The 20168-nt window shown below is 53.5% G+C and overlaps 10 protein-coding genes across 10 annotated transcripts; 5 read left to right on the top strand and 5 right to left on the bottom strand.

Annotated features, from left to right (window-relative positions):
• Positions 1-417: 417 nt before the first annotated feature.
• On the top strand, positions 418-2898 carry POSPLADRAFT_1165829 (hypothetical protein; the record flags this gene model as incomplete). The annotated part of the gene is made up of 9 exons (XM_024487897.1): positions 418-466; positions 539-723; positions 775-821; positions 883-1027; positions 1083-1818; positions 1870-1976; positions 2031-2223; positions 2276-2555; positions 2607-2898. 9 exons carry the CDS (start codon positions 418-420, stop codon positions 2764-2766), a joined length of 1902 nt encoding a protein of 633 aa, XP_024342601.1. The 3' UTR covers positions 2767-2898.
• Positions 2899-2940: 42 nt separating this feature from the next.
• On the bottom strand, positions 2941-5239 carry POSPLADRAFT_1043395 (hypothetical protein; the record flags this gene model as incomplete). The annotated part of the gene is made up of 15 exons (XM_024478300.1): positions 2941-3013; positions 3064-3068; positions 3127-3157; positions 3220-3372; positions 3453-3515; positions 3588-3670; positions 3724-3827; positions 3890-3983; positions 4042-4078; positions 4163-4260; positions 4379-4485; positions 4647-4727; positions 4791-4836; positions 4888-4958; positions 5011-5239. 15 exons carry the CDS (start codon positions 5237-5239, stop codon positions 2941-2943), a joined length of 1275 nt encoding a protein of 424 aa, XP_024342600.1.
• A 184-nt stretch (positions 5240-5423) lies between these two features.
• On the bottom strand, positions 5424-5636 carry POSPLADRAFT_1131730 (hypothetical protein; the record flags this gene model as incomplete). Its single annotated transcript, XM_024484124.1, has 1 exon — positions 5424-5636. One exon carries the CDS (start codon positions 5634-5636, stop codon positions 5424-5426), a length of 213 nt encoding a protein of 70 aa, XP_024342599.1.
• Positions 5637-5966: 330 nt separating this feature from the next.
• On the top strand, positions 5967-6553 carry POSPLADRAFT_1052471 (hypothetical protein; the record flags this gene model as incomplete). Its single annotated transcript, XM_024480275.1, has 4 exons — positions 5967-6062; positions 6116-6166; positions 6225-6320; positions 6371-6553. 4 exons carry the CDS (start codon positions 5967-5969, stop codon positions 6551-6553), a joined length of 426 nt encoding a protein of 141 aa, XP_024342598.1.
• Positions 6554-6664: 111 nt separating this feature from the next.
• Positions 6665-6958, bottom strand: POSPLADRAFT_1133554 (hypothetical protein; the record flags this gene model as incomplete). Its single annotated transcript, XM_024484363.1, has 1 exon — positions 6665-6958. A coding segment is annotated over one exon (294 nt), but the record flags the coding sequence as incomplete, so codon positions are not given.
• A 751-nt stretch (positions 6959-7709) lies between these two features.
• On the bottom strand, positions 7710-9079 carry POSPLADRAFT_1177291 (hypothetical protein; the record flags this gene model as incomplete). Its single annotated transcript, XM_024488488.1, has 7 exons — positions 8953-9079; positions 8858-8893; positions 8701-8793; positions 8420-8636; positions 8105-8361; positions 7829-7998; positions 7710-7776 (listed from the first exon to the last, which is right to left on the bottom strand). The coding sequence occupies exons 1-7, from the start codon at positions 9004-9006 to the stop codon at positions 7710-7712; spliced, it is 894 nt and encodes a 297-aa protein (XP_024342596.1). The 5' UTR covers positions 9007-9079.
• A 2914-nt stretch (positions 9080-11993) lies between these two features.
• On the top strand, positions 11994-13739 carry POSPLADRAFT_1052468 (hypothetical protein; the record flags this gene model as incomplete). Its single annotated transcript, XM_024480274.1, has 6 exons — positions 11994-12004; positions 12084-12641; positions 12918-13014; positions 13067-13210; positions 13266-13353; positions 13405-13739. 6 exons carry the CDS (start codon positions 11994-11996, stop codon positions 13737-13739), a joined length of 1233 nt encoding a protein of 410 aa, XP_024342595.1.
• Positions 13740-14775: 1036 nt separating this feature from the next.
• POSPLADRAFT_1043391 (hypothetical protein) lies at positions 14776-16521 on the top strand (the record flags this gene model as incomplete). Its single annotated transcript, XM_024478299.1, has 6 exons — positions 14776-14791; positions 14817-14937; positions 14979-15049; positions 15336-15354; positions 15423-16074; positions 16237-16521. The coding sequence occupies 6 exons, from the start codon at positions 14776-14778 to the stop codon at positions 16519-16521; spliced, it is 1164 nt and encodes a 387-aa protein (XP_024342594.1).
• A 621-nt stretch (positions 16522-17142) lies between these two features.
• POSPLADRAFT_1043390 (hypothetical protein) lies at positions 17143-18075 on the top strand (the record flags this gene model as incomplete). Its single annotated transcript, XM_024478298.1, has 3 exons — positions 17143-17163; positions 17184-17493; positions 17822-18075. The coding sequence occupies 3 exons, from the start codon at positions 17143-17145 to the stop codon at positions 18073-18075; spliced, it is 585 nt and encodes a 194-aa protein (XP_024342593.1).
• Positions 18076-18403: 328 nt separating this feature from the next.
• POSPLADRAFT_1052465 (hypothetical protein) lies at positions 18404-18641 on the bottom strand (the record flags this gene model as incomplete). Its single annotated transcript, XM_024480273.1, has 2 exons — positions 18404-18544; positions 18591-18641. 2 exons carry the CDS (start codon positions 18639-18641, stop codon positions 18404-18406), a joined length of 192 nt encoding a protein of 63 aa, XP_024342592.1.
• Positions 18642-20168: the final 1527 nt, after the last annotated feature.

Raw genomic sequence — 20168 nt, 5'->3', positions numbered from 1 at the left:
GGGAGTTCCTTCAGCCCTTGAAGGCTCGGGTTAATTCTTGTGAGATGATATTCGGTCAGTCGGCGACGGTGGCGAGCAAGCCGGGCAGCGTACGGAGCAGGGCTAGGCCACCAACAACCCGTTGGCAATTTCATGCACATAACGTCCAAATATGGACATACGGACACAAACCATGTGATCGGCTCAGTGCGCCCTCTTCCCGCCCATTTCCCGCCCCCGCCGACATCGTCAACGGCGTCCCCAACCTCTTCAGTGCGGTGTCCGACGTCGCCACCTTCAATACATAAGGCTACAATCACGCATACACCTCGGTCTTGGCGGGTGAGACTGTGCTGATTTGCATCTCTCTCAACGCCCAACGTCACCGAGAGCTGGACGTGTTCCGTAGCGAGACCATCGTACTAGGGTTGTGCAGATATGACTGTTACACATCGTAAGCGACAGTATCAGCCAGAAGAAATTCAAAGTGAGTGTTCATGGTCGAGTTGCTGTTGTGCTAGTTCTCACGCGCCTTTCTTACGTAAATGGTATGTACCAGCCGTGAATGAACCTGGTCTACAGATTCAATGCGACGGCTGTGGCTGTGACCTTACGCATTCAATACGAATCAAGTGTGCGGATCCGGTATGCGAACTCGGAGACGGCGTTGATATTTGTCCGGCTTGTTTCTGCAGCGGGAAGGAGTTTGGCCGCCACAAACGATGTCATGAATATCGAGTGGTCGTAAGTCTCCCTGAAGTTGTCCTGTTCTCAGTGGGTAAATACAATAAGCAGGAGCTACATTCATACCCCATATTCTCGGAAGACTGGGGAGCGGACGAGTGAGTGCAAGGTGCATAATGTGCGTGATGTGCGTGATTGACCAAACAATGCGTCAACAAGAGAGCTATTGCTCCTTGAAGGCATCTCGCTACAAGGACTCGGCAACTGGCAAGCAATAGCTGAGCACGTTGGTACGCGTACAAAAGAAGAGGTCGAACAACATTACAGGTCTGTCTACATCGATTCCCCCGATTGGCCTTTGCCGGTGAGCAACCCTGGCACATCCTCCCCATAAAGCCACAATAACCAACCTTCTCCAGCGCATGGACCTGCATTTCGAGGTCGACCCTGCTGTTTTCCAAGAGCGCAAACGTCGTCGTATCTCAAACATGAACACCAACCCTCCGCCACCCCCAAAGCTCGCCCCCACCTCTGCTCCTGGTGTCCACGAAATCGCCACATTCCTTCCTGGGCGTCTAGAATTTGAACATGAGCTGGACAACGAAGCAGAAGACCTCGTCAAGGACCTTGAGTTCGGCATCTGCTTGGAGTGGGGTGGCGACGAGATACCCGAGGACGAGAATGACCCCGACGTGCGTGCGAGGGCGCGCTGGGAGGAGGAGCAGAAGATGAAGGATGGCACACCGGGCAAGCGGCTGCCCAACGGATATCTGAACGGAAGCCCAAATGGCCACCATGCTAACGGCGACTCACCTTCGCGTGACACGCGAGGCAGGTCGGAAGATGGCAGCAAGGCGGACAACGGTGCCACCGATGGCGAGGCCGACGCAGAAGAGCTGACACAACCTCCCCCTATCGAGACGCTAGATTCTCTCAACTTCAAGCTCTCCCTGGTAGAGATGTACAATCAACGAATGGACAAGCGGCAGGAGAACAAGGCTATCATGTTCGACAGAGGTCTCCTCAACTACAAGCAGATGCAGGCCGCAGACAAAAAGCGGCCCAAAGAGGAGAAGGATATCATCCACCGACTACGACCTTTCGCTCGCCTAATGACTGCCGAAGACTTCGAAGTGTTTTCTGCGGACATACTGTGTACGTCCCAATCTCTGCGGCATGGACATCAGACTAAATGGTCTTGCGTAGACGAAGCGATGTTGCGAAAGCGGATTCAGGAGCTCCAGCATTACCGCAGAATGGGTCTCACAACTGCCGCGGACATTGAGAAGTACGAGGCGGATGTACTCAAGCGGGTAAGCCTTTTCGCAGTTTGGGGTCGGTGTTGTGTCATGCTGAACATGGAGCAGACTCAGGCAAAGGCGAACCTGACACGCGCCGACTACCTTCCATCGGAGCGCCTGCAGCAGCTCCGAGCCGGAAGTGCGCGTCAGTCGTCCGGTCCCGAACGCTCCGAACGTGGGAAAAGCCATGACGACCGCGAGACCACGCCGAAGCCCGCTCCGGCTGTCATCGGCACTGGTCCTCCCGGAAGGAAGATGCGTACGTTGTATGTACCGCTCCGGCGTGCACGCGCTAACATGGGGACCTGCAGCCGCGCCCCTCAACCTCGCGAACAGTCCCCTACTACACCTCCTCACGCCGGAAGAACAAACACTCTGCTCGCAACTGCGCATACTCCCGAAGCCTTACCTCGTCATCAAGGAGACTCTCGTGCGAGAATACGCGCGGCGAGGCGGGAAACTGCGGCGGCGTGAAGCGCGAGACCTCGTCAAGATCGACGTCAACAAGACAAGCCGGGTCTGGGACTTCCTGGTGCAAGCAGGCTTCCTCAAGGTTGGCGCAGCTGAACCGCCACCGGCGAACCAGGACAGGTCAGTGGGGTGCAAGTGTCTGACGGATCCTTGCTGATAAGATGCATGCAGCATTAGGCCCTCTGCAACGCCGTCACTGAGCGCATCGCCGAGCAAGGAGTCACATGCACTGGTCTCACCGCGCCCTCCACCATTCACCACCGCGCCCCTTGGCATGTCCTCCACATTCTCATCATCCTCCATCAATTCTACGCTACCCAACGTAGGCTGATCGCCCCTCACATTATTATCACCTTTTCGCTGTCCTACCGCTTTCGACGTTTTGACTGCCGCATCTCTGTTGTATTGCTGAGTTGTACCCTACCCACGTTGCAATTGTACAATATATGGATGCACTAGTTTGAATGGTGCTTGGCCTCGCGTGTGTTGGAGCTCCTGCTACCCATCATGGCGACAAGAGATCTTCGATGATATGCATGTCGATGGGGGTGCCAGCTCGTTGGAGGTAGTCGTCGTTCCTAGCCACAGTCAGATATACAAGCTAGAAGCGAACCTGTACCCGGCTCACCAGAACTGTACATAACAAAGTGCAATCAGCGATCGTCAACTATTCACGACGCGCATCACGCACCTTCGAATAGTGCCTGTTCCCGGAATCACATCTAGAGGGGAACCGTCAGAATGTCGACCTCAGCCCGCGCGACGATATATCTGAGAAACTAACAAGATGGTCACGACAGACTGCCCATCCCGCCATGCCATCTTCTTCACGAGCTTGACACAAGCCACCAAGTTACACGCGCTACTGGACCCGAGGAACAATCCGTCGTGCTCGACGAGATACCGGGACATGCTGACCGCCTCGGCGTCAGTGATCCTGAGAACATGTGCGACCCGATGGATACGGTCAGTCAACGGCAGTCCCCTTGCGGCTCTATCCAGACCAAATCAACCCACCGGAACGCGTCGCTGAGGATCGGCAAAGCGAGCTCCATATTCTTCGTGAGCCGGTTGATCCCTCTGTCGCATTACCCAAAGCACCACGTCAGTCGACTCCGCGGGCCGTGCCCTGACTGACTGCGCGCAACGCACATGCCCTCGACGACCGTGTCCACCTGGTGCCGGCGCTTCGTCCCCTCCGCCTCCCTGCGATCGAACATGACTCCGTGCTTCACCTAGTCCCCGTGCTCAGCACGCATGTCGTAAAGCAAGAGAGTACGCCGCCAACCTTGTTGTACAAGCCGCTGCCCTCCGGATCCGCCAGAACGATGCGGACGTCCTCGTCCATCGACTTGAGAAACTGGCCAATGCCAGCGACAGTACCGCCGGTGCCTACCGGCCACTCGGCGTGTCAGTGATAAAAGTGTGTTGTGCGGCCGCGCACCCCAACATACCCGCTCCCGATACAAACGCGCTTACGCGTCCATTCGTCTGGCGCCATATTTCGGGACCGGTGCCCTCGAAGTGCGCCTCGAAGTTGCTCCTGTTCTAATGGGCGCGGCGTCAACGGAGAAGACGGGAACTGATCACGTCGTGTCGAAAACACCTCAAACTGGTCCGCGAAAAATCCGCGCGGCTTCGTCCTCAATTCTTCTTCCTCTCGTGCAGACTCTACAGCGTGGTCTGGTCCTAGAGTGTCTGTCCCTGTGGTGGAGACCAGTACGGACGAGCTCGGGGTAGGTAGCAGGTGGCTGCGCGGATTCGCTGCGTGGTCGGAGAGGGAATCCTCTACCCCGAAGCTCATGGCGCGTTGCTTGGCGAGGTTCTTGCAGCTCGTTAGGAAAACGTCACGATACAGTGGAAAGCGCACTCACGACAAACTATTTTGGAAATCGAACAAGTTGTGTCGGTGGCTCTAGAATTATCGCGGGGCGAAAACGTACCTGTTTCTTGTCTACTATACTGGCAGGCCGCACACGCTCTACCTGAGCACCAAGAGCCAGCAGCGTCTTCACCTTTTCTTCAGCAACGTCGTCTGGCATGATGATAGCTAAATATCACAAGCAAGACTTCAGCATAGAATAGGCATCAAAGACAGACAGTTCATACTAGTATCATATCCTCTATATTATTCCCTCGTCTCAAGTAGCTGTCTCTATGCGCTGCATGGATCGACATACCTGGCCTTTGCGACTGTCGCGATCGAGATACCGGTTGAGCCAACCGTTCCCTCAAAAATTCGGGAGCCTGTATGCGGGTGTAGCAGGCCTTGTTTTTCGGCATCGTCGATTACTGTACAACCGCACAGCGCCCTCAGCGTGGTTCACGACTAAACATCTGAGCAGACAAGCCCACTTTTCAGCGCTACGCGGTCTTTCACACTGCCGCCAGGGTTCAAAAACTGCAGAAAGTTAAGAGCCAAAGAATGTATGCAGGACTCGGATGCGCAGACCTCGGCTTTTCCCAGAATTTCGACGCCCAGTGCGTCACTCAGGGAGTTTATTCTCACCAATGGTGTGTTACCTGAAGGACAATGCAGCCACGAATGCTTTCTCTGATAAGATGGACCGCGTACCAATGAGACCTGTTACACCTTTGATGATCTCGTCGCTTCTTAGCTCGATGGGACGTGGTTTATACTGGCGTGCAATGTGTTCCTTCTTGCGCTTTTGATATTCAAGCGCAAAGGAGGTGGATGTAATAGACAGGGTGAGGCCAGCGATGATGCCATAGAGAACATGTCGGATAGTTGTACGGTCAAATCGCAACCAGCCAAGCGATACTACGTCAAGCCATGAGCGCATGATGAGGGTGTGGATACAAGCAGGGTAGGCTAGTTAGTGACAAATAATGGTGACTTCGTACTAGGACGATGCATCCATTTGCTCGTGCTTGACGTCGAGGATATCGCCATTGACTATGCACTCCAATAAACATGAAAATGTAAGGAATAAAGCAATTCTATGCATCTTGAAAATAAGGTTAGGGTTAGGAGGGCGCAGGGACAAAGAAAACAGCCTGCCCAGCCCGAGGGCCGGAACAGGACAGGAAAATATTGAGACGGTGCATGAGCCGAAGCCCATACAAACCGCGAAGGCCCCCTGAGGACATGGTCGCCGTGCTATGAGAGGCCTCCACGGCCCATAAGCCCGAGGAGATGAAGGGGTCTATGCCATCAAGGTAAGTATGAGCTGCCTCCATGTCCTGCCCCGCCTTTTATGCCTTTCCACGTCGGTGCACGGACCAAGCAGGTCACATGCCCGGACGCGCGCGACTCAGTCACGCTCGACGCGTTCTACCAGAACCCTGCACACGCGCTGTCTCCCTCGGGCGTATCATACGCCGCGTCGCCGAGACCTTCATCTGAATCCAGTGCCTTTCCTGTCATCTCCATATGTGCTATGTCGCAATAGCGTGACTTGCTGATAGAGCTTGTCCCCAATTGACTGATAAACGCGCCATCGCGGACTCGCGCCATGTCAGCTCCCCGTACTTCCTGCTCTTCGTCCTCTGCGGAGACCCTATATCAATATGCCCGGTACACCCGAAGCGAAGACGGTGTTCCTTAGAGCCCCGCAGTTCGCGGTCGTGGGCGCGTCCAAGGATCAGACCAAGTACGGCACAAAGGTGAGTTTCACGTCGGAACCTTCTCCCGCACACAGCTGATCTTGCTATCTCAGGTCTTACAATGGTACCTAGCTCGAGACAAGACCGTGACTCCGGTCCATCCTGTACGTCAGAAGCTAGATATCCGCTAATATTGGTGCTTAAAACGCTCCAACACCGTAGAAAGAGGATGAGCTTGAGGGAGTCAAGGCGGTCCGCGCCCTGGCAGACCTCCCTGACCCATCTCATACCTCAGTCAGCATCATCACCAACCCAAAGGTGAGCCCGCTTCCCTCCCTTCATTCTCCATCAACTCACCCAGCCAATAGATCACCTTGGGCCTTCTCGAGCAGGCAAAGGCGCTGGATATTCCCTCCGTCTGGCTCCAGCCAGGCGCAGAAGACGAGACCGTCATACAGTTCATCAAGGAGAACGGCCTCGAGGACAGGGCCATCTACGGCGGCCCGTGCGTCCTCGTAGAGGGTGACGGCATCCTGAAGAGCGTGTTGTAAAGTGTAGCGCTAAGTCCGTTTGTATTGTACTTGGAATTTATTGGGCATCAGTTAGAGGCAATAAGATCTGAAATCATATACATCACATTCATTCGGGCTGGGGCGTACAGATCAGAGTCTGACGCTCAACTTGGGCCGGTCCACGACGTCGCCCTTCAAGAAGCCGCCCACAACCTGCATATACCTCACCCTTTCCTCCCAATGCGCCATATGTGCGCTCTTCGGGAGCGCGTACCATCTCACTCTCGTTATGAGCTCGAAGAGAGGCGTGACAGCCACGTCTTGGGTCTCGTCGTAGCCGCCATTCGTCACGAGCATCAGGACATTGATCTTGTGCAAGTTGCTCATGACACTCCACGTCTTGAGGCTGTCATGGACATGGATCGTGAAGAATGACGGGCCATAACTGCGGGCTGGTTAACCTTGGGTGCCCCATCACGACAGGGATCGTCACCAACATGGTACCATGGACGGTCGGATCGACCTCACTGAACGCGGCCGCGACCTCCGCCGGTCATGTGTCGAGGCGGCACACGTATTGCTTCTTGCACACACGCAGAGCCTTCTGGTATTCGGGCGAGTCGTATGTCCCAGCTTGCTCGTGCTTGCAGATCGTGTTCTAGACATGGCGTGCGCTAGTTGTGCTCCGCGACCCCAACTCTGACGGGGTCCACCTGCACATCCGTCGGCAGCGTGCGCAATAAACGCAGGAACGTTTCAGGAGTCCCCTTGGAAGGATTGCACCACACTGTCTCGTATTTGACTAATTTCATAAGCTCAATGATGAGTACTAAGTATACACCTGGCCCAGAGATGACGCACCGATCATGTCACTGACGAACTCGATGCTGAGCCAATAACACGAGTATCTGAACGCGCATAGACGCCGTTCATACTCTATCACATGAATATGCAGCGATTAAATCGACTGAATACTGGGCTGCAGATGACCGGATCAGGTTCTGAGCCTGCGCTGCGCCTAGTCAGGGTTCGCGTCAGACACTGACCTACCGATTTGAACGAATACGCCTCAATCACGCAGTCAAGCAGCACCAGATTAGAGGTAAGGCTCAAAGCACGTCTATGGCAAATTATATAATTAGATCATCAGATGCTCGATACTCTAACCATTGATGAAGTACGCCGCGACACCAGCTCAAGAACTGAGCAAGCGCATCGCCATTTCAAACCCAAGGAAGGTCGCGCCATTCGCGAACGGCGACCTATCGCGGCGTCAGTTGTCAAATGCGAGGAATGACGCTGTGGTTTACTTACCGAATGAGAGTAGGAGTCAACCCCCTCGTGAAGGCACCTATCCCCTCTGTCCGCCACACCGTGCGTACACAGTCCAGGGTAGACTTGTACTTTTGGCCGTCCGCACGCGAGAAACCGTCCGTCTGAATGCGAGACTTGATCATGTCTATCGGGTATATTATTGCCCACAGCTAACGAGAACGAGTCAGCCCTACGTCTTATGGAAGCAAAGATAGTGGATCGAAAAGAAAAGAAAGGTGTCGACAAAATAGGGCATCAAATGAGCGCAGGACGTACCGCATAGCCGGCGGCCGCGCCGAAGAGAACGGCGTTAGCGGGATTGACCTGGTCCCGCCGGATGCCCTTGCGCGCCATCTCGCGCTGCATGAGCTTTTCGTAGGCGAGGAAATACACGCCGTAACCGAGCGCCTCGCGCCAGAGCGTGACGACCTGGCCCTTGTAGATGCCTGCAACACCGTGCTGGGAGTAGATCTTTCTGATGGCGTCGAAGGGCCCCGCGTACGTCGGATTCGTCGCGGACTGGGTCTGCAGACCTGCGTGATCGGCGATATCAGCGAAGGCGTGGGCGCGTATGAAAAAGCAGTGACGCACGTATACGGATATGCTCGACCGGGCCTGACACGACGCCGTTTGCAACGCCTGCGAACACACCGGCTGTGAAGAGCTGGCCGCTGTTCAGGCCAAGCCCATCCGGTCCACCGACACCACTTTCGATGTTGCGCCGTGCGAAAAAGCGTTTTGTCCACTCCAATGCACCGAACTGGATCGACACGCAGACGCCGATGCCCAACAGGGGCGTGAGGGTGCCCTACCATGCACGGATACCACGTCAAACCCAGGCCCATGTAGTTGGATGTATGCGCGGGACGCACCTTGTAGAAAGCGAGCGGACCCTCGTTCTTCAGGATACCCCCAGCACAGTGCAGCATGCCGCTGTAGGTGCCTTGCGGCGCCGTCTGCATGCGCTGTGTGCCGCACGTGGCGTGAGTTACTGAGTTCATCAGCAGACTGGGAACGACACACTCATACCACTTTGACAATGTCGAACGGCTGGCCCACTAGCACCTACAGCATCCATGAGCACACATCCGTCAGACTATCAAGTTTGTAGAGAACCCACGCACCTGTGCGACGCCCCCGGCTGTGCCCGCCGTCAAATCGATGAGAGTCTTGGACATTTCAGAGGCCCTCGCTGTACCCAAGCTGTAGAGACGATTTGCAGGACGAGACAGACACCGAGAGTGTCAGCGCAGGTTCAAGTGCAACGTACGCCGACTCAGGACTGTGACTCCATGCATCTCGCAAGCAATGGCAGTGCCAGCCAATCAGCGCGCGTTGTTCATAAATTGCCGAGCTCGATTAGATTAGATGCTCTTCCAACTTTGGTATTCATACTACGAAACGTTCAGTTTGGTCGAAGAACTACAACATGTATGCATGAGACCTAGACTAGACGCTACATAAGTGATCCCTGGGCCTCCGCCGTGCGATAAAAATAACCTATATCACTGATGAACTTCGAAGGGATTATGTCCAACCGCCCGCGCGAGATGCTGCGTGTGCGTGGATTCGGGTATCGTTGAATAAATAGCGGCCCTGTGGTCTCCTCACATCTTCGCCCCAAGCGCCTTCTTCGCCTTCGACCACCATGGCGGTGAAAGATATTGCTCCCTCGCCATCGTGTCTGCCTTGCGCCATTGCTTCTGGCTTTCTGGCGACTCCCTCTTCCAGGCCTCGGCAATAACCTGTGCGGGAGTCAGGTGTTGTGGGGATTGTGCAGCATGATTTCGGCTACGGCAGCCGGGGGGTGAGGGGGCGTCAGAGGCCATCTAGAATGGGTAATCAGAACGATGAGGTTGGGTCGGGCAGACGCGGGGGACGGGACGGCACGTACGATGATCGTGAGGGGGCATTACTTGGGCCGCAGGCAAAAACAAGGTTGTAGTTTATATAAGACGTGGTTTGAGTTCCGCCTGCGTCTCGGGGATCGCATGACACGCAACATGCGCATCTGTGCAGCGAGATGGTGTCCATGGAGAGTACATACAACTTACCGTAATGAGACGGGTCGCGGCTGCATTGTGGTGCCTAATAAGGAAATTTCAAGGGGAGCCGGGACGGCGAGCGCGTGTATATTGGAATAAAGTTAGGATAATCGCATCCCATCTCATGGTGCTCGAGGCCAGCGAAGCACGGAGAGCACGTATATCAGCATAGGTATCGAGAGGAAGCAGGGCCGAAGATAGGCGAAGGAGGAATCAGCGGATAGCGCGTCAACAACTGGCTCACCCGTTCATGACCAGTGTCGGGCAGCTATGACCCACCACTACAAGAACAGTATTGCAGAATTCCAGAAGTATGCCTCGATGTGGCGTACAATGGCCGGCTCAAGCCCGGCGTGGACTAAATGACTCGCATCTCGCATAGACCCTGTGGCACCTCCTGCTAACAGCTCCCTATCAAATGATACACCCAGGAACCCGCGCGCAGAGGAGCGCACAGCAGGCTCCCTGGTAAGATATTGATTTTCCCGTCCGAGTCAGCAGCACTGAATGCAGAGTAGATCTAGTGACGCTGGTCCAGGTCTAGGAAGCGGTTCACATACCCGTCAGGCGTGTGCACCATGCTGCGCGTGTGCGAAAGGGTTCATCTCGCAAGCTGTGTCTCGCATTATCTCCAAGTTTCGCACAACGGAGATATGCTCGCGAATGTATATCCATAGATCCCCCGAAGCCTAATCAGAGAATGGGCGAAACTATGTCATAACCAGAGCCGCGGTGATCATACCCTCGATTAGCCTTCTCCTACCATAATCACGCTTAACACGGGAAGCCACAGTAGCATACACCTGTGCAAGCTGAAGTGTTCACAGGGACATTAAAGCTGGCCTATCACTCACAGTAAGGAACGCCGGAAGATTTTCTGAGATACCAGGTTGCCACGGAGGGGCGTGCATAACGCGTGGCTCGGGCCCTCGTAATGGCAGAGATGGGGAATGGAAGCGCTGAGCCACATCGCGTGATGAGCACCGGCATTGCGACGATGCCAGTCAGCAGAGTCAAAGTGGCAGCGAAGCAAAACACGCAGCTGACGCAAGTGAGCAACAGTGTCAAGTCTCGCTGTAAGAACGGGGGCGAATACTAAGGCATGTTGCAGTCGCGGACGATCCGCGGCCCATGCGTCAGGATGTTCATCCTTTGCGAGCATTAGTCCGAGGCGTCAGTCTCGGAGTTGCACTTGAAACCACTACTGTAAGGCGTTACCGGGTTTCACCACAGGAGAGACTTCGGTACCACAGCTCGGGCCAGGAGCGATTTGCAGGCCCATGACCAGAGGCGTGTTTGCCGTGTTGCCAGCACGTGAAAGGGGTGTAAAGCCAGAATCCCTGACTTCAGCCATGCGTAGTCAAAATGCAGTAAACCCTGATAGACTTGAGGAGTGTTCCCAAGCGTCATAGTGTACATGGTATTGGGCCAGCTCGCCAGGTATGTGTTCAGGCTCGTCAGAAACCGAAGCGATGGCTGCAAAGTCGTACATGCTAACAGCGCTAACCATCGGCGCTTTCCGACCTCGACTTATCTCCGCTCTTTGCCGCTCCCGATCAATGATACGATCCGGAGGTGTGGCTTGAACTCATGAATAACTCATCATCGTAAAATGCCAGCCGCTACTTTTGAGTTTGTGGTTCAAGATCCGCATAGTGTTGCAGGTGACCGATATCGCTTTGGCCGGTGTACTTACTGCGGACGAATACTTACCATAGACGGAAAATGTTATCGGCAGCAACCGGATGTGGCACGGACCCGTACCCGCTGGCAGCAGGTTTCAAGAAGGTCAACGGGCCAAAATCGGCTACTCGTCATCACGAGCCGTATATGTTCGGGTCATTTTTGACCGTCGTTGCTCTTGCGAATTTGGTCGCGACTTCGAACGCTCGGGGTAGCCGTGTTTTACCGTTTGTGGCCGCCCGAAGGAACATCCGCGCGGGAGCGAAACCTATACGTGAGGACTGCGGGCACTCACGGATTGATGAGTAGAAGGTCATGGACAGCGCTCCCGATGAGTATATGTGTACTAGACTGGGGCCCCGAAAGCGTCGTGCCCACGCCTGCTCCTCGTTGTCGACTTTGGCATCGATCCATCAAGGCCGCAGTCGAACCCCGATATGTCTACAGCGTGCGTATGCGAGGGCCTTGCCCTTGATTGATAGAACGTGCTTCGAGTACTCCTGACCCAGGCGTGCCTTGTTATATAGATATGTCAACTTCTTCGGCGGTTCGCCCCTGAACCGCCTCTCATGGCTGCGCACGTCGCCAAACTTTCTCAATGCGATTGCACTCAGACCCACTACGCGCTGGCTGTTGTTCCAGGGTGGCCAACCGCTGCTGCTCTCCGAGCCCATCACGCGCAAGCGATCGCTAGCACGGCTCTCAACTGCGGACGTGCGCCCTCTCCTCGGCTCGGAACCATTCTTCTCGCAGGGACAGGTTGAAGGAGAGCACGCGCCATCTGACGTCCTAGTTTTGGAATCTGCGCGACTTCGCGGCCCTCCGCTTGTATTCCTCGGTTTGCATGAGCCTCAGGCGGTCGGAGGCGAGGCGGATGCTTTACCGTCGTCCGAGTTCAGCGCGAAAAGTGATGCAGAGACTGTCATCGCGAATCTTACAGGCACACCATATTTCTCTCTGGACGTGACTCAGGTAGAGCAAACCGTGTTGGACAAGACCCTGCTGGCGTCGGAGCCTGCTAAGGCAGGCGCTGAGCTGACGTTCTTCGAGCCGCGCGGCGCAATGGCATACATGGACGCGTTCGAGTCAGCTGTGTTTGCAGAGGCAAGGAGCTTGGTGAACTGGAACGGAGAGAATAAGGCAAGTGCCGACTCGCGCACATTATAGGCTACTTGAATGGCATACGTTACCTAGTATTGTCCCGCATGTGGCTCTCCGAGCCACTCGCTTTGGGCGGGCTGGAAATTGGCTTGCTCGTCCCTCCTCCCTTGGGCGAAAGACACTGGCAAGAAGCTTTGTCCCACAGCGTCGGTGTTTTGCCTCTTCGCTATTGTATCAACTCACTGAGTGCCTGCGTACAGGAAGGGTCTGCACAACTTTGCCCACCCGCGCACGGATGCCGTTGTTATTATGGCTATAATCGACGAAGCCGGAGAGAAAGTCCTGCTTGGGAGAAACGTGAGTGGTGATTCCGCTGCAAGGTTGTACGTGACTATTGATGCAAGACCAGAGGAAATGGCCTGAGAAATTCTACTCCGCACTTGCCGGGTTCATGGAGCCCGGCGAGAGCTTCGAGGATGCCGTCAAGCGAGAGATATGGGAAGAGGTCGGTGTACGCGTCTGGAACGTACAGTATCACTCTACACAGCCCTGGGTGCGTGGTTCGAGCGTCTCACGACAGAATGGGCTGGTTCATGAATTCTGGGCAGCCATACCCGGCAAGCCTCATGGTCGGCTTCTACGCCACTGCGGACTCGTCGCAGCCACTACGCAAAGACCTGGACAATGAGCTCGAGGGTGAGATTACGTGCCCTATTTTGGCTTCACGCATTGTTTACCTCGTTGCAGACGCACAATGGTGGACACGCGAGCAGGTCCTACAGGTTCTCAGCAATGCCGCGGGTACCAACTTAACGGACAAGGACCACAGCAGAATCTCGGAAGCGCAGGAGCAGCAGGAGCAGCACGACCACGAGGCGCTCAAGTCATCCACTGCGAACGCGCGGGCGGGCGAAGCGTTGCCCAAGGACGGGAAAGCGCAGGTTGAGAATAGCTCTGCCAGCGGGCTAGATGAGGTGCCGTTTAGAATCCCGCCGTTGACTGCCGTTGCGGGCGTGCTAGTGAACGAATGGGCATACCGCCGTGCGGGACCGGGATCAGGCGTTGCTGGGCAGTCGAAGTGAAGTGCGTAATTGCGGATGCGGCTGATGAGCAAATATGTATATAACATCCTGCAAGCAAGCTCTTCTAGAATTTTTCACAATGTTGTACATCTGTTTGCCGAATAGGAACAGTCTTCCACATATATTTTCTGGTTCAGCAGCGACTATCAACAAGTCAGGGTAAGCTACAATTCAAGTTGGCAGTGTGATCACGATAAGTTATAAGTTAAGCCACAGCTCCTCAAGCATGACCATTCAAGGATGCTTCACAAGTATGACTTGGCGTCGGAATAGAAACATACTTCAGACAGCAGCTGTACAATCGGCAATTGATAATAACATGAGCGATGAGCCAAGACAGAGGGGTTGCTGTGTCCAGAACTACCTTGCAAGACGGACCATCAAATGCGGCCGAGATTGTACATTTGCCATTGTGGCACACCTCAAAGGAGTGATCCCCCGAAGGGGATAGTATCACTAAAGTATTGTTTGTCGTTGATGTTCGCAAATCTAGTCGATGGCCTGGATGATTCCGTTCACTCATTGCAAGTCACTATGTTCTTCAGGTTTAGGAGACTTGAAACGATGGTGTGCTCTATATATACGATGGTCCAACTTTCATCGCCAGAAATGATATCTGATTTATTGTCTTGAACCTTGAGAAGGATGTAAGCACCGGGATGGGCCGGGGCTCGTCGATCATCATCAGGAGAAGACGCCCGTTGTTGTTGCGCTACACCCATGCCAGCTGCGCCGCACACCGTGACAGCGAAACCGAGACAGAAATTGGAATTGATGCTTAATGCTTGTCGCCACTCTAAGTGTAGACCAAATCATCTTCGAATCTAGGGCTTGTGAGCTATATTCCCAGCCTGTCTGTCATGTTCCCTGTTTGCGCCGCTGGTGCTCGTACTGCAGGCTGCTAAGACTCTGTCATCCACATCTTAAACAAAGTGCAAAGACCTTAGTTCTCGCAGTGCACTGGCCCTCCTGACTGAGATCTTGCGAAGAAGCGCAGAATGTAGTACTGATACTAGGTCTCGCGGTTCACTCTCTTATGCCCAACATCTCCGGTAGGTTGATCTTGTCGCGACTCAGGACACGCCATAACAGCAATTCGCTCGCGGACTGCGCCTCATGTGAGGGACGGGTATCCGGAGCCTGCAGAGGTTTTCTCTCAGGAGACCAACCCTCATGGCCGCGGAAGTCATGACACGAGGTTGTGGACCCACTGACAATAACAATGACAAACTATCGTAGATCCATCTCCGACGACGAGAACATCCGCAAGCATACGCTGTTCTCCCTGAACGTCCTCGATAGAACTGCAGGTATGTGATACCCTTATAACCATCGATGCACAATCTGACGCTTAACACGAATACCAAGTCAAAGCGTAAAAGTCTTGAAGCAGGCGAACAAGCAAAGATCATATCAGAAAACCACAGGCTGCCTCGTGCATCCGAAACTTGGGCGCATATACACCAATAACCACGCAAAAGCCTCGTTGACGGGATAGCCTGATGATATTATCTGCCAGCCATCTGCAGTCGGTGCGTCTACTGCGTGTAAACACCTACCACCGTCTTGCCACTGACTCCACTCTCCTTTTCGGAGGGCTGGCAGAGCACATCTTGTGAGTACTTGGTTACATATCCTCTTCCAGAGTTGAATTGACATTCGCTTCAACGTGGGTACTTGTAGAACCATGGTTCGACAGGTACCCCCGGAGATCTGGTGGCTCGTGATAGACTGCCTAGGCGAGGCGAGAGAATACAAGACGCTCATCAACTGTATGCTCGTGAATAGAAGATGGCACGAGAGGAGCACCAAGTACCTCTCACATGTCATATTCGACAGCCAGAACAGCGTCGCTAGCTTGGCGCTTAGTCGTGGGCAGTATATAGGGAGACGATGGGCTGGCCCATCGCGGGTGTCCATAGTCGGAGAGGGAGCTCGGGTCGATCAGCGGACTCTTATTCAGCATCTGGGGACCTTCGCGCAGATGTTAGCCGGACGGTGGACCCAGGTCAACTCGCTCGTCATCGAGCGGGCGAAGTTGAGTGTAAGCATGCTGCCTAGTATCTGCCTCAATTTTGCCGCTTGGGATTCAATTTCGACACTCGTACTCCGTAATGTCGAGTTCCCCACGGCTGCCATGCTGACCTCCCTCCTTAATTCCCTTCCGGGCCTATGCGATCTTACTTGTGGTGATGTGTTATTTGCCGAACAACCTCGCAGAAGCCCGAGGGAGCTGCATGCGCAGATCGGAACCCTCACAATGTCGTCGATCCAGCTCGATCCGGATGATCACTGCGCGAACCACTGTCTGATGTACCTCAGCCGAGCTGCAACTGTATGTATATTTTTTGATTCGCAGCGTGTTTGAGGCTGACCGTGCCGTACACCATCAGACCCCCTTCTCGATATCTCCGAACTCGCACAAGTCCGCCACATATCCATGGATATCTACCTGAGCGATTCACTCACTCCATACTCATACGACTCGCTTTGCAAGTTCCTGTCCGGGGTCACATCCGACGATATCAGTTTGATCACTCTTGACTTCCACCTTCCTGATACCGGCACCCCTGAGCAGATTAGGGCCATCGCGGAGGGACTTGTCATTAACGGCTTTCCCAAGATCGACGAGGTCCTTTCCCGCCCCATATTCGCGACTCTCCAAAGAGTGTTCATGTCGGCTATTCAGCCGACGCGTACACGTATGCCTACGGAGTACAGACCCAACTGGGAGCTGTACCTCCCCAACCTTGTTGAGCGAGACCTAGTATGGTACGGCTAATTCAAGTATCATGTACATGTGACCTCATACTGACGATGAACACCAGGGTTGATTGGGGCTTCGATTTCTAACCACAGATCGACCAAATGTCGAAGGGTTGGACTCAAGCCTGGTGGTTATTGGCGGTGATGTTGTGAGATTCGATTGACAGCGAGGGTCTGAATTTATTATGGTTGCTGCGACGTCGGACATTTTTTACCCCTTAAATTATGTTTTGTCTATTTAATATGATATTTCTACTCGGATAATGCGGGCGCTTGCGCTCCTGTTTGCCCCGATCATTGGCGCTTAAGGATTGTTCAATCGCACGGCTTACGCAACAGGGAACATAACGCTAGTGTTGATTCTATCACACATTTGTCTGTGTGGTACATACAAACTCACTACACAACCCAAATGGCTCCGAAAAGAGCGGCATGTCGAATATGCAACGAACATGAATCCAAGTATACCTGTGCGCAATGCAGCCTAGTATAGTACTGAAAATCCGCGTGTTACGCAGCGCAAATAATCTGACACAAGTTTTTCGACATATAGCTGCTCACTCCAATGCTATAAAAATCATAAAAGTCTGTCCTAGCTTGCAAAACTGTCATTGGTGCAAAATATTAAGCTGTTGACATGTCGCTTCTCTTTTGTCAGGTTCGTCGTGTAACCCACAGAACATTCCTGCGGACAGAACTCGATCGCAAGGAGCCCGTTCTGACCCCCAGGAATCCGACGGTAAACTCATGCATCACCGTGACCCTCTTGATTCACCTTCTAACCCTTGCGTCTCAGAGCCCCCAAATAACAGGCTCAGTCCAGAACTCAATGAAGCATCTGTGCAATCTTCTTCAGAACAACCACAACCCGAGCTCCGGCCTCTCACATCTCTCAGGTGGCCGTACGTACCTGAAGAATCAGCGTACCCTGATCCTCTCAAGCGCGATGACCCCAAGCCTTTACAAATTCCCCAGTACGAAGCCATAGGTCAGCCATCTCATACTGTCTTTCATGAAGACATCATTTGGACGCCTGAGGCGACATCGTGAGCGAGTACACTGTAGGCTTGCTGGAAGACTGCTACATGCGTTTCTTCCGTTGCCTCGCGAAAATGGATATTCTAATCTTTGCCTCGGTCGCGCCATGATTTCATGTAATGATCAATGAAGGGCGCTGCTTGCTCCATGTTTGCGCGCAACCATCTTTCGTTTACAAAAAATCAAGCCTCGTAACCCGCCAACGGGTAGCATAATCCTTACAGAATCCATGTCATGTTCGATCAACACGTTTCGCATGCTGATATTACTGGCTGCAGCAACCTCCCCTGCAATCCGCCGTGCCCTGGTCTCAAATCCACAACTGCCCACCCTTCTCCGCTCTATCGATCGACTTCGTGGTCCGGAGCGCGAAGAAGCCCTCGAGCACGCACTTGGGATTGCACCAGCAGATCGCCAAGCTCCGGCTCAGCCCGAGGAAGACACGCGCGCCTTACGAATGCTGGCGGAAGCTGTTGAAGCTGCTGTGAGAGGCGGGAAGCAGGACGTTCTGGGTCTGGACTGGGGAGATTAAATACTGGCCAGCAGTGTCAGTAGAGAATTGTGTTGTTCGCGCTGCACGCACATCATATATAGAAAGGCGGATATCATCGAGCCAAGGACGGTCGTCGGTCGTCAGCGCACAGACAGACGAAGTGACGGAGTGCGTCGACATGAAGGTAGAAAGTCACGGGGGGCATTTAATTATCATTCGTTCAACCAAAGACTAGGCGCACCAGGTCTTGCACAAGGATTAGTTGTTCGATGACGTTGAACAAATTAGTCTGCCTCGCGTGCTCGGCCAATTTGCATAACTTGAACCCGGCGGTCTTGATTATGAATTCGTGTAGGGACAGGATAGATTAGAAATATGTTGCAGCGATCGCGGGAGACGAAGCTTCTGGGGCTCCCTTGGCGAGATCGCCGGGCTTCTGGATCTGGATCGAACGAAGATCTGGAGCGATCAACGCAATGCCCGATAACTCTTCTTCTGCGCTGAGATCCTTTGGCGCACACTGAGACACAGAAGCTGTCGCCGGGACACTCTACCTGCGCGCCCATCTCGACCGCGAGATCGACCGGTGCCTTCAGCATTGACATGTGACAAATGACACAATAGATCGATCGTGCTAACTTTCCCAAGCCAGCCTTCGACGACTTGGTCAACAGAAGACGGGTACCCATACCATGGTGAAAATGAGACGTATGCAGAAGCGGAGTCGACAGGTTAATTTTGCGCAAGGGATGTCGTCCTGAAAGAATTAATTCGTCAAAGCAGTCCTATTGCGCAGAGCTGGATGATATGACTGATCACTGTTCAGCGTCATGAATGTCATGATTAAGCGGCTGAATGTAGATTATCGGAGTTCAACTCCTTGGGCGTAGATATGACGGGTTGGGGGAAGCAATTCGACATCAATCCGGCCCGTATTTGTGGCAGAATATGCATATTGGGCATATTTCCTTGAAATCGATATCGATTGTGCTGCGAGATCCCACCACGGAGCTCTAATATGAATGTATATCAAGGATCAGCGTGGAGATAACAAACTGTTTATTCGAACCAATGCATCGAACCAGGCTGGTCTCCAACGTCCAAACCTGCTGGAGCTACTAGCGGGGCCGACGAAATAGTGGCGACGAGTCTTCGAAGATTCCCCACAAACTGGTCAACGCAGGAAAATATACCCTGCAAATCGCGATCCACTGTGCTAGGCATTGCGAGGCACTTCTGCTGAAGCAAAGTGCTTGCGGCGATGTTCATCACGTCCAGAGGGCAATGTGACATCAGGCTAAGCTTGGAGGAATTTGAGGGAAATGCTTGAAGGTACAGAGGAGAAAGGACTGACTTCCGACCTTTCCTTATGCTCGGTGATATTACGGGTCCTTGTTGAAATCTGATAATACGCTCTAAGCCTCCGACGCCAGTTCTTACCGACAACGGTGGTATTTCTCTCTGATGCAACGGTGAGATTGGTTCGAATTGGAACATTTGTAATAACTCATGTTCGATCCATACCTGCACGGGGGCCGGGCTAAGTATGCACTGACTGTCATCTGCAAATCGTAATCCAGCTGAGCTAGTTCTGTGATGACAGTCGCTTGTTGTCATCATGTTTTGCAGACACCCGATATTGGCCTTGTGACGGGAGGCATTGCAGCTGGCTACAGTTGCGGACAACCAAAGTCATCCAATTCTGTGCCGCTCGATTGGAATTTTTTGGGGCCAAATGGAGGTCAGATTTGGATTCAGCAGGTCCAGAAACCCCCAAATCCGATGAGTTTGTAATTTTCCCACGACATTTAGAGTCCGCCAAATTTTCGAGCTGATTTTGTTTGACAAAAAAGTCTGTAGCTACAGGACGTACCATCCAGAATTGTTTCAATAGCATGCATTGCGTGTTGTGTCACCAGCCAGTGCTGCTTCTGCTTTCGAACAGCCCATTAGGCAGCCATTCAGACCTTGCAGAATGTGCTGATAAATCACGTGAGGGTTTAGTGTGTAATCACATGACCCTAATCAGGCACGTGCTACTTAGCGCCTCCTGAGCAATGCATTTCACCTCTGCAAATGTGGCCTTGGGGTACTCGCAATAGTAATACTAGCACCAGTCCCAATGGGCTCAA

Source organism: Postia placenta (genome assembly GCF_002117355.1).
Source record: "Postia placenta MAD-698-R-SB12 unplaced genomic scaffold POSPLAscaffold_2, whole genome shotgun sequence".
NCBI lineage: Eukaryota > Fungi > Basidiomycota > Agaricomycetes > Polyporales > Adustoporiaceae > Rhodonia > Rhodonia placenta.
This window is presented reverse-complemented; position numbering and strand designations above follow the sequence as displayed.